Raw genomic sequence first — 13,165 nt, forward strand, 5'->3', positions numbered from 1 at the left:
GGGCACAGAGAGGCGACAGAAACCCTCGCATCGCGGGCACAGAGAGGCGACAGAAACCCTCGCATCGCGGGCACAGAAAGGCGACAGAAACCCTCGCATCGCGGGCACAGAGAGGCACCAGAAACCCTCGGATTACGGGCACAGAGAGGCACCAGAAACCCTCGGATTACGGGCACAGAGAGGCACCAGAAACCCTCGGATTACGGGCACAGAGAGGCACCAGAAACCCTCGCGTCGCAGGCACAGAGATTGGCCAGAAACCCTCGCGTAGCGGGCAGAGAGGCGACAGAAACCCTCGCATCGCGGGCACAGAGAGGCGCCAGAAACCCTCGCATGGCGGGCACAGAGGCGCCAGAAACCCTTGCGTCGCGGGCACACAGGGGCCAGAAACCCTTGCGTCGCGGGCACAGAGGCACCAGAAACCCTTGCGTCGCGGGCACACAGGGGCCAGAAACCCTCGCATCGCGGGCACAGAGGCGCCAGAAACCCTTGCGTCGCGGGCACACAGGGGCCAGAAACCCTCGCGTCGTGAGCACAGAGGCGCCAGAAAGCCTCGCATCGCGGCACAGAGCCATACTCACCTGCTGACGGAGTCAGCATATTCACCACCTCAATGCGGTCAAAGTAGATCATGACGCCTCCACTGAAAGATAATAATAAGAATAATATCATCATCATCAACACGAGGCGGGCGCATTTGCTCTTTTCACGCGCGGGATATATAACAATTACCGAACGTCTCACGGAAGTAACGCGAGAAATGTGCCACAAGAGTGGCCACGATACAAGCGCGTCCTGCCGCAGGAGTGACAGGCGCAGAGGATAACGGGCACGAGATGGGAATGTGGCCCTCATTCTACAAGCCGTGATAGGGCCGTTGAATTAACCCCGTCCTGTGGGTGCTCAACACCCGTCCTCGAGCCTGGGGGGTGGCTTCAGGGCTGGAGTTGAGCACCCCTACAAGGCAATGTCGTGGGACCCCTTTTTTTGTCCGTGTTACCATATGATTAGAGGGGCAGATTGGCTGTTACACAAGGATGTGGGACCTATGGCAGACACTGGAACCCAAGCCATTTGGGGTAAAGGCCTCTTGCCCCTAGGTTACCCTGCGGGAGGGGGGGGGGGGGGGGAGAGAGGCACACACCTGGTTCCACAAGGTACATTTTTCACCTCATCCGTCTGCAGCGTTGTCTAAAAAAAGCACAGAAGAGTAATTACCGTGTTTGCGCATGTTACCTTCCATTTGTCAGAACGCGCCTGGATTTGTAGTCTTCACTTCTACGAGATCAATATTAGCCAGAACCAACGGATTTTAACCCCTTTGCTGCTGGAGGGAAGCTGTGCCTTGCTGGGGCTTTCAGCAGCAAAGTGTTAATTCTGTAGGCGTCCCATTACGCCCCGCTCATACAGCAGTGTCACACCCAGCCTCACCCACTTCCAACCTGGCATTTACACAGCACTCTTACGTGCCAACGAGCGCCACATTCAGCCTGTCATACTGCGGTGCAAACGCAAACGTCCAAACAGGAACAGAACAATTATATTCAACAATTCCAACCCTCCAGGCGGATTAATGAGGAGTATATAAGCACACAAGGCTGAAATAGAACTCACAAACGTCTTTATTTAGGGTAGAACACCTTAACCGATACACCACACCTCCTCTACTATAAGGCAGGCACACAGCGGACCTTTCCTAGTCCAGGTTTAACCAGAGCTGTGACCCAGCATCTTCTGGCGGCCAATTTAAACACTATATCCCTAGCTGCAACTACAGCTGTAATCCCGCCTCCAGTAACAGCTGTAATCCCGCCTCCAGTAACAGCTGTAATCCCGCCCCTCCAGTAACAGCTGTAATCCCGCCCCTCCAGTAACAGCTGTAATCCCGCCCCTCCAGTAACAGCTGTAATCCCGCCCCTCCAGTAACAGCTGTAAACCCGCCCCTCCAGTAACAGCTGTAAACCCGCCCCTCCAGTAACAGCTGTAAACCCGCCCCTCCAGTAACAGCTGTAAACCCGCCTCCAGTAACAGCTGTAATCCCGCCTCCAGTAACAGCTGTAATCCCGCCTCCAGTAACAGCTGTAATCCCGCCCCTCCAGTAACAGCTGTAAACCCGCCCCTCCAGTAACAGCTGTAATCCCGCCTCCAGTAACAGCTGTAATCCCGCCTCCAGTAACAGCTGTAATCCCGCCTCCAGTAACAGCTGTAATCCCGCCTCCAGTAACAGCTGTAATCCCGCCTCCATTAACAGCTGTAATCCCGCCTCCAGTAACAGCTGTAATCCCGCCTCCAGTAACAGCTGTAATCCCGCCTCCAGTAACAGCTGTAATCCCGCCTCCAGTAACAGCTGTAATCCCGCCTCCAGTAACAGCTGTAATCCCGCCTCTGAAGCTGGGATATCCTGAAAACCTGACCTGTTTGGGGGGGGGGGGGGTTGGGTTCTTGAGTACTGGAGTGGAGCCCCCTGGATTAGTGGTTAGTGGACACTCACCTGCACAGATCGGAAGGAGGTGATGAATGGGAACATGATATGGAAGCCGGGTCCGCTGGGGCTGCTCAGCAACGCCCCCCCTCTAGCAGAAAAGGGAAAGGACATTGAATGACAGTGAGGCCGTGTAGGGAAGGACACCCCGTGTAGGGAAGGACACCCCGTGTAGGGAAGGACACCCCGTGTAGGGAAGGACACCCCGTGTAGGGAAGGACACCCCGTGTAGGGAAGGACACCCCGTGTAGGGAAGGACACCCCGTGTAGGGAAGGACACCCCGTGTAGGGAAGGACACCCCGGTAGGGAAGGACACCCCGTGTAGGGAAGGACACCCCGTGTAGGGAAGGACACCCCGTGTAGGGAAGGACACCCCGTGTAGGGAAGGACACCCCATGTAGGGAAGGACACCCCGGTAGGGAAGGACACCCCGTGTAGGGAAGGACACCCCGTGTAGGGAAGGACACCCCATGTAGGGAAGGACACCCCATGTAGGGAAGGACACCCCCTGTACAGAAACACGGGAACCTCTGCGCTCAGCGTATGTTACGTGCTACTAACCCCAACCGGGAGGGTTAGGGGAGATGTGAGGAAGTCCTTCACAGACAGGGGGGTGGATGGGTGGAAACGCTCCCCAGCAGTGGTGGTAAAGGTTTAACAAGCGAGTTGGAAAGTGTTTGGGCTAGACACAAGGGGGTCCCAGATATGAAAGAAACGTGGCACAGCGGATATAAGTGGGTGGCCACGTGGTTCTTATCAGAGCTCAATTTCTATGTCCTCCGTAAGTGTCTTTACCAACACTGTGAAGAACGACCTTATTATACAGCTACAGCCCAACTGGCTTACGCGGCGTCCTTCTGCCTGGCGCGGCGTCCTTCTGCCTCACGCCGCGTCCTTCTGCCTCACGCCGCGTCCTTCTGCCTCACGCCGCGTCCTTCTGCCTCACGCCGCGTCCTTCTGCCTCACGCCGCGTCCTTCTGCCTCACGCCGCGTCCTTCTGCCTCACGCCGCGTCCTTCTGCCTCACGCCGCGTCCTTCTGCCTCACGCCGCGTCCTTCTGCCTCACGCCGCGTCCTTCTGCCTCACGCCGCGTCCTTCTGCCTCACGCCGCGTCCTTCTGCCTCACGCGAGTATTAGTTTTCTTGAATGTATTTACCATTAAAAAATGTTTTAAAGTACAATCCCACCAATTAGGCCCTGATCACCGCCACTGGGATTGCTGCATCATTCTTTCCACATTAAAGGTACGGGACCAGGACATGAAGCTTACGCAGCGCGTGCTGCGGCCTGCAGTGTGGGGGAGTCCTGCATGGTCATTGTCACCTGGCAAAGCGAGGGCGGGACAGGTGGAGCCGGGCCCTGAGCACAGTACCTGTAACACACATTACCTGTAATACACAGCCAGGTGCCCTTCTTCCACCTTGTGTATAGAGGAATGAAGTAGAAGGGCAAGAACGACTGTCGCCACCCCCACCACCACGCCCAGCTGTGCCATCATCATCCTACCTGTGGGCAGAGGAGAGGGAGGGTGAGGAACCGCGGTGTGCCACACTACCGAGTACCGGCTTCATTCACACTCACATAAACATGGACATTACAGCAGGGGCTCAACGCCAGTCCTCAAGCCCCAACAGGTCAGGTTTTCAGGACATCACAGCTTCAGCACAAGAGGCTCAGTCAAAGGCTGAGCCACCTGCGCTGAAGCAGGGATATCCTGAAAACCTGACCTGTTGGTTGGTCCTTGAGGACTGGAGTTGGCCACCCCTGGTTTCATCATTTCTCAAGACGGCCCTTGGAAAGGTTTGCAGGCGTCGCCGCCCGCGTTCTGCGGATCTCCCTGCGCGTTTAGCATGAAGAGAAACGGGTATAACAGCAGCAAGACAGGGACAATCTTCACACGCTCCGAGGGGCGGACACGCCTGCCACGGCCGCTATACCACGTTCTCGTCACGATTTACATAGAGGTGTTACGACAGGACGCCCAAGCAGCAGATATTACAGCCACACTGGCATTGGGAGACATCCTGCAGCCACAGCTACAAACGCGTCGGATACTTCCTCACTGCATGCTAAACACCATGATTTGTTCTTGTGGCAGGGAGGGAACATAAATAGGAGTTATTGGGGTGAAACAAGAGAAATAACCCTTTATAATCCCCACCCCCCTGTAGATGGAATCTTCTTAAAGTTCTTAAAATGTCTACCTACATTTTTCAAAGTAATCCGTAACCGAGGGGTGCGCAACCGTCCTGCGCTGTGCCTCCCCCGCTCTCCTCCTCGGTCGCGCCCCCCCTTACCTCCAATGAAGTGTTAAATGATGCTGTGGGGTCACGTGAAATCACATCATCCACGACGTCATGTCTCCACGGTAACAGCGACATTTTACGCCATGTTTCCATGGAGACGTGTGGACTGAAGCCGGCAAGTAAATTTATAGAGGCCTCACGTTCTCAGCGCGGGGCCTCTGTAACCGCCGCGCGCCCTAATAGTCTTGCCCGCCCCCCCCCCAGTTTGCGCACCGCTGCCGTAACCAATTGAATGCCATTATCTGAATCTGGGGGACACTGGTTGAACCATAGTGTACTTACAGTTCTGGGGGACACTGGTTGAACCATAGTGTACTTACAGTTCTGGGGGACACTGGTTGAACCATAGTATACTTACAGTTCTGGGGGACACTGGTTGAACCATAGTGTACTTACAGTTCTGGGGAGCACCTGGTTCAGAATATAAAGAAATATAATTGGCGAGAGGGCCGCGTGTTTCCACAGATCAGTCGTTAGACCATATTGGGCCACAGTGAGAAGGCGCGTTTACAGCCTCTGGGTCAAAGTTGTGTCATTACTGGCCATGGTTCCTGCAGAACTGGTTAACAATTGACTTGGCGTGTCTGTAAAGGAAGTTTGTTACTGGGGGAGATTGTGCAACTCTACCCCCGGCTCTCACACAGGTTCCAGCGTCCCTGGGAACATTTACTGCTAAGGAAAGTTCTTCCTTCTATGCCCGGGGCAGAGAAAACCTGCAGGGAACGGCTTCTTTGATCTCAGAACAAGAGGCTGAAGGTGTGGGGTGGGAGGAAGTACTACATAGAAAGGGGGGTGCATTCATGGAACATTCTCCCAGCTGAGGCTTTAGAGGCTAAACCGTGAGGGAATTAAACATGTTTGGGATTGACACAAGGCTATGCTAATTCTGAGAAAGCCACGACTCAAATTGGGTGTGGGATTTTACAACTAGCTGGTTCTGGTCTGCTGTCCAATTGTGCGTGTCCGACACCTGCAGAGTATTACTCCTTAAACCTTTCCTAGCAGGAAAAGGGCACAGCAGGGGGTGGCCAGCGCCAGTTCCCAAGAACCACCAACAGGTCAGGCTTTAAGGATATCTGATTGAGCCACCAGTGCAGCGGTGTGGTCCTGCGCTGGCCCAGGGACTGCCCAGCTGCCCCCTGTCCTGTCGGGCAGACGTTGGATCCGGGCGCCGAAAGGAGGAGGAAAGAGGCGGGAGCACGGGGCCCAGGGCCACGGCCCGGCCCCACGGCCAGCAACACGTGACATAATATAACCCTGTGGGAATACGCGCTTCAGACACAAAAGTAACACTGGGAAGGAGTCCCTGCCCCGAAGAGCTTACAATCTATGTTTGACATGAACTTGTTTACAGTGGAAACTCCACCTTTCGTAAAGCTGCAGCATCAAACCGTCTCCCAAAGCTTCAATTACTCCCATGCCCGACTGGCAGCAATACTGCGATAGTAATAAAGCATCAATTACTCCCATGCCTGAACGGCAGCAATACTGCGATAGTAATAAAGCATCAATTACTCCCGTGCCTGAACGGCAGCAATACTGCGATAGTAATAAAGCATCAATTACTCCCATGCCTGAACGGCAGCAATACTGCGATAGTAATAAAGCATCAATTACTCCCATGCCCGACTGGCAGCAATACTGCGATAGTAATAAAGCATCAATTACTCCCGTGCCTGAACGGCAGCAATACTGCGATAGTAATAAAGCATCAATTACTCCCATGCCCGACTGGCAGCAATACTGCGATAGTAATAAAGCATCAATTACTCCCATGCCTGAACGGCAGCAATACTGCGATAGTAATAAAGCATCAATTACTCCCCTGCCTGAATGGCAGCAATACTGCGATAGTAATAAAGCATCAATTACTCCCAAGCCCGAATGGCAGCAATACTGCAATAGTAATAAAGCATCAATTACTCCCATGCCCGAATGGCAGCAATACTGCGATAGTAATAAAGCATCAATTACTCCCATGCCCGAATGGCAGTAATACTGCGATAGTAATAAAGCATCAATTACTCCCATGCCCGAATGGCAGTAATACTGCGATAGTAATAAAGCATCAATTACTCCCCTGCCTGAACGGCAGCAATACTGCGATAGTAATAAAGCATCAATTACTCCCATGCCCGAATGGCAGCAATACTGCGATAGTAGTAAAGCATCAATTACTCCCATGCCCGAATGGCAGCAATACTGCAATAGTAATAAAGCATCAATTACTCCCATGCCCGAATGGCAGCAATACTGCGATAGTAGTAAAGCATCAATTACTCCCATGCCCGAATGGCAGCAATACTGCAATAGTAATAAAGCATCAATTACTCCCATGCCCGAATGGCAGCAATACTGCGATAGTAATAAAGCATCAATTACTCCCATGCCCGAATGGCAGTAATACTGCGATAGTAATAAAGCATCAATTACTCCCATCAATAGTAATAAAGCATCAATTACTCCCATGCCCGAATGGCAGCAATACTGCAATAGTAATAAAGCATCAATTACTCCCATGCCTGAATGGCAGCAATACTGCGATAGTAATAAAGCATCAATTACTCCCATGCCTGAATGGCAGCAATACTGCGATATTAAGCAAGCATCAATTACTCCCATGCCCGACTGGCAGCAATACTGCGAAAGTAATAAAGCATCAATTACTCCCATGCCCGAACGGCAGCAATACTGCGATAGTAATAAAGCATCAATTACTCCCATGCCTGAACGGCAGCAATACTGCGATAGTAATAAAGCATCAATTACTCCCATGCCCGACTGGCAGCAATACTGCGATAGTAATAAAGCATCAATTACTCCCGTGCCTGAACGGCAGCAATACTGCGATAGTAATAAAGCATCAATTACTCCCATGCCCGACTGGCAGCAATACTGCGATAGTAATAAAGCATCAATTACTCCCATGCCTGAACGGCAGCAATACTGCGATAGTAATAAAGCATCAATTACTCCCCTGCCTGAATGGCAGCAATACTGCGATAGTAATAAAGCATCAATTACTCCCAAGCCCGAATGGCAGCAATACTGCAATAGTAATAAAGCATCAATTACTCCCATGCCCGAATGGCAGCAATACTGCGATAGTAATAAAGCATCAATTACTCCCATGCCCGAATGGCAGTAATACTGCGATAGTAATAAAGCATCAATTACTCCCATGCCCGAATGGCAGTAATACTGCGATAGTAATAAAGCATCAATTACTCCCCTGCCTGAACGGCAGCAATACTGCGATAGTAATAAAGCATCAATTACTCCCATGCCCGAATGGCAGCAATACTGCGATAGTAGTAAAGCATCAATTACTCCCATGCCCGAATGGCAGCAATACTGCAATAGTAATAAAGCATCAATTACTCCCATGCCCGAATGGCAGCAATACTGCGATAGTAGTAAAGCATCAATTACTCCCATGCCCGAATGGCAGCAATACTGCAATAGTAATAAAGCATCAATTACTCCCATGCCCGAATGGCAGCAATACTGCGATAGTAATAAAGCATCAATTACTCCCATGCCCGAATGGCAGTAATACTGCGATAGTAATAAAGCATCAATTACTCCCATCAATAGTAATAAAGCATCAATTACTCCCATGCCCGAATGGCAGCAATACTGCAATAGTAATAAAGCATCAATTACTCCCATGCCTGAATGGCAGCAATACTGCGATAGTAATAAAGCATCAATTACTCCCATGCCTGAATGGCAGCAATACTGCGATATTAAGCAAGCATCAATTACTCCCATGCCCGACTGGCAGCAATACTGCGAAAGTAATAAAGCATCAATTACTCCCATGCCCGAACGGCAGCAATACTGCGATAGTAATAAAGCATCAATTACTCCCATGCCTGAACGGCAGCAATACTGCGATAGTAATAAAGCATCAATTACTCCCCTGCCTGAACGGCAGCAATACTGCGATAGTAATAAAGCATCAATTACTCCCATGCCCGAATGGCAGCAATACTGCGATAGTAATAAAGCATCAATTACTCCCATGCCCGAATGGCAGCAATACTGCGATAGTAGTAAAGCATCAATTACTCCCATGCCCGAATGGCAGCAATACTGCGATAGTAATAAAGCATCAATTACTCCCATGCCCGAATGGCAGCAATACTGCGATAGTAATAAAGCATCAATTACTCCCATGCCCGAATGGCAGTAATACTGCGATAGTAATAAAGCATCAATTACTCCCATGCCCGAATGGCAGCAATACTGCAATAGTAATAAAGCATCAATTACTCCCATGCCTGAATGGCAGCAATACTGCGATAGTAATAAAGCATCAATTACTCCCATGCCTGAATGGCAGCAATACTGCGATATTAAGCAAGCATCAATTACTCCCATGCCTGAATGGCAGCAATACTGCGATAGTAATAAAGCATCAATTACTCCCATGCCCGAATGGCAGCAATACTGCGATAGTAATAAAGCATCAATTACTCCCGTGCCTGAATGGCAGCAATACTAATAAAGTGTCAATATTGACTTACGTTCATTTTGTATTATTACCGTAAACAAACACGCCCCGCGCACATCCAATAAGACACATTCAGTTCACTTCTGTGTTTGTTTACGCTGGTATAAGTGAGGACACATTCCCTGTAGCCTGCCAGGAGGCAGAGTTAAATACAGTATATACAATACTGTGGCTCTGGGTTTTAAACTTGCTAAGATTGTGCACATTTTTTATTACTACTATCATACGGTACATTACCTCCGAGCTGAAGCAGAGACGCCCTGCAGCAGGCGCAGGACGTTCCCCTTACTTAGAACAGATTTCCATGGCCAGTTCCAAGTTCCTCTCCAGCAGCCAGCTCCATGTGACCAGAGGCAGCCTCCAGCACGCATGCTTCCTACAGATTATTTAAATCTCTTCTCCCTATAAGGCGTCTCTTAGCTCAGCACATGCTAAATACACATCAGCTGTGCGAGGATATTATTACCCCGGACCCGGTCTACAGTGTCCGCCTCTGATGCCCCATACACCTATATATGCTTCAGCAAGAAATTTGGCCAACGACACTGACCAATCACAATGGTTCACTAAACAAATGGCCTATTATTTTGAATGACAAGGGAGACCTTTCATACACAGCACCCTGATTGGCTCACGCTGTTGTCATGGATACACCAATATGTGAACAAAGCTCTTTAAATGTACCACTAAATCCTCAATTCATAAAGTTCAGCTCATATTTATATCAAACACACTACAGCTGCTATTTAATAGGCTGTGCAGAGGTCCTGACCGTGCTGGAGAGAGCTCAGCTGCATTCACATGAATGGGACTCAAGTCTTGCCCAGCACAGGGAGGACACGTCTCAGTATACTGAATAAGGCCCTGTGTGTCGCGTGTTGGTACTGCTGCCGTCCTCGATACCAGGACTCCGGTACGGAAGACATCAGTAAATAAGTGGTGGATTTCCCTTCCTCTAACCTCTAGCTGTGTCGTGCATTGCGCCCCAATGCCAAGCAGCAAAGGGAGTTTAAGGGGCAGTCTCTTCTAGTAACAAAATTAACCAAGAACAATGGCAAGTTTAAAGTAATAATCCCTCCTAGGAGGAAAGATCACTAACGCCAGTGACCTGTTTAAGCGGAGACCGATTTCTTCTGGCTCCTGTCTAAAAAGGACATGGAGAGAACCGACAAAATAAAAAGGACATTTATTTATTTTCTTTGAACAACATTTTCATGCTAAACAAAAAGGTGTTTTTCACAATCTCTATATGGTCGACTTTCTTGATTATAAGACTGTTTGTCAGTACTAAAATGTGTTTAGTAAATGGGTTTATTTTTTGTACAGTAATTATGATGCCATCACATGTCAATCTGAAAAACCTGATATGCTTGAAAATCAGCAGTCAGAGGAAAATATTCATTGTTTACAGGTTACAAATAAGTAGAGTCGTTACTTTAAAGATCATTGAATTCTTACCCTGCCATATAGGTCTGCAAGAGACCGATCAATTGCAACATAATGCATTGGCAAGGACCCAGCCTCTTCTACGCACACCCTGCATTATGCCTAAGCAAACTATCCTTGAAGCCCAGTCAAAGTCCTTACCTACTAAAATAAAAACAGCACAGTATGACAAAGTAACTTGCTCAGCCCGACAGCAGAAATGAAAGCGCGTTACAGTCTAAAACAAAAGCAATGCTGCACCCAAGCAGAGTGTACTCAATGAGTGCACAGGGCACTACTCATCTGGTGCCACGGTGAAGATTTCATAAACGCCCCTTTAACTGAGCAAACATGCTATATTACAGTGGCTAAAGTTTGTCAAAAAGCAGATCTGTGCTTCAATGCAGAATCATCTTTTCAAATAAGAAAGCACAGCTGATGGGACCCCATTTTTAGGAGATTTAACAGACGGTACATGTGTTGTATTATCAAATAAGGGTGCGCCTTTTAAATTCAGATCCTTTTTTCTTTAAGAGAACTGGTAGATAAGGTACTCAGCACTATCACACTTTCATCGCCGATTTTAATTTGAAAAAATAACTAAAAACACAATTAATATGTTTGTTACATTATTGCCAGTCATCCGTCTGAACATCAAGAAAACCTAGAACATATTTCCTATGTGCTGGTCAAGTGCAGACTCATGATTAATACATGGGTTAACCTTTTCAACACTGGACACTGTTGCAAGTCAAAACAGTCTTGCAATACATGCTTGGGACAATCACAATGAAACAAGAGGGAACAGGGTCACTCTGCACAATCATTAACCTACAACATGCGCTATCATTGGATGTTGTGATTGCAAAGAGTATTAATGGGTTTAAGAGGATTAAACAGATATTCGAAGAGGGCAGGTCTGTAAACAAGAAAGACGGGGGGGGATATGGGTGACAAGTGTTATCGTGCCTCGCAGATGTTTCCCGTGGTGTACTCTGCACAGAAAAATAAAGTTTGTGTATGTATGTATGTATGTATATATTATATATATTATATATATATTATATATTATATATATATATATATATATATATACATACACACACACACACACACACACACACATATATATGTGTGTGTTATACACACAATATATACATACACTTTGTACCCAATTGATACTGAAGGCCGCTTTTGGCAGAAAAAAAGGTGTATGATATAGGGGCTGTTTGAGGCTGCATAATATGCAAACTTCTGCCACAATAGTTAGGAGCCAGACATACCCGATGTAGGGCACATGGGCCTGAAACATCAAACTTGTGTTGCTGCTCAAAAGTAAATGGAAAATATTTTAAGACCGCGAGTGGTATTTTTTTTAGTGCTGTCTTCTCTTTTTTTGTTTCTAGTATTAAACAGTGCAGCCACACTATCCGAAGACATAAACCGATTATTTGTGGAATACCTTTTTATACCCACTTTGAGTAACTTTTTTTCACACCCCAAGAGAATTAAAACCATGAGGAAACTCATCAGGTGTTTTGCCCATCACAGCATTAAGATTACCAACTTTTCTTCGCCAGCTGGTCTGAGCACAGGAAGGCCTTTTATCTGTGAATGAATGGGGTGACCCCTCTCTGTACATCACTGCAGGAAGGGAATACAGATATATCTTTGTGATCAGCTTCTCCTGACCAGATAAAGATGGTAGTCTCCCAGACTGACCACTCAGCTGCTCTCTCATGGAGGAGGGGTGTGCGAGTCTCTAGAAGGGAAGTAGCAGTCGGTTTAATGCGCTGCAGGTTCTGGTTCAGTAATCTGCATGTGACCTCGGCAAAGAAAGTGGTGCAATGCTCTGCAGGCACACAGAGGCTCTTGAAGCAATCTATGTCAGAGCAATGGTGTGCAGGCCTCCTCCACAACAGAACCCAGACATGCAATGCTCTGCAGGCCTCCTGCACAACAGAACAGACATGCAATGCTCTGCAGGCCTCCTCCACAACAGAACCAAGACATGCAATGCTCTGCAGACCCCTGCATAGAAGTACTTCGAGGTACAATGCTCTGCAGCATCAGTGACGGTCTTAATACTGCGATATATCAGAACATGACAGGTACCCGCTCTATAGTACTCACACAGGTACGTACCCGCTCTATAGTACTCACACAGGTAGTCTCTCATACTCACATTAATACTTATAGATACGCTCCCCCCGGTATTAACGTTAGTGCACTTACTCGCTCATACCCGCTGCTTCCGCCCCGCTCGCGTATTACCGCTTCGCGTTCCACAGCACTACACGCTACGGAGGCCCAGAAGGGCTGCGGCCAGCACCATAGCAACCGCTTCCGGCCGTCCCCTTTATCGTACGTCACTTCCGGGAAATCCTTCCGCTATCACGCAGACTAGGGCCCCGCTTCACCCACGTGACACA

General features: G+C 48.7%; 1 protein-coding gene across 3 annotated transcripts in view; it reads right to left on the minus strand.

Annotated features, from left to right (window-relative positions):
- LOC142501048 (erlin-1-like) overlaps positions 1-13,092 on the minus strand; it is a 32,318-nt gene extending 19,226 nt beyond the window's left edge. For 2 of the 3 annotated variants that reach the window (XR_012803404.1, XM_075610306.1), the window contains exons 1-5: positions 12,969-13,092; positions 3,872-3,989; positions 2,492-2,573; positions 1,145-1,191; positions 582-643 (exon numbers count right to left, since the gene is read on the minus strand). Coding sequence is in view for 2 of the 3 variants with exons in the window: in XM_075610306.1 (XP_075466421.1) it covers positions 582-643; positions 1,145-1,191; positions 2,492-2,573; positions 3,872-3,984 (304 nt within the window). In the remaining variant the exon portion in view is untranslated. Of the gene's footprint in view, positions 1-581; positions 644-1,144; positions 1,192-2,491; positions 2,574-3,871; positions 3,990-9,545; positions 9,783-12,968 lie in introns of those variants that run through there. The other variant, XM_075610307.1, reaches the window with a different exon arrangement.
- Positions 13,093-13,165: the final 73 nt, after the last annotated feature.

The sequence above is a fragment of the Ascaphus truei genome, chromosome 8 (genome assembly GCF_040206685.1).
Source record: "Ascaphus truei isolate aAscTru1 chromosome 8, aAscTru1.hap1, whole genome shotgun sequence".
NCBI lineage: Eukaryota > Metazoa > Chordata > Amphibia > Anura > Ascaphidae > Ascaphus > Ascaphus truei.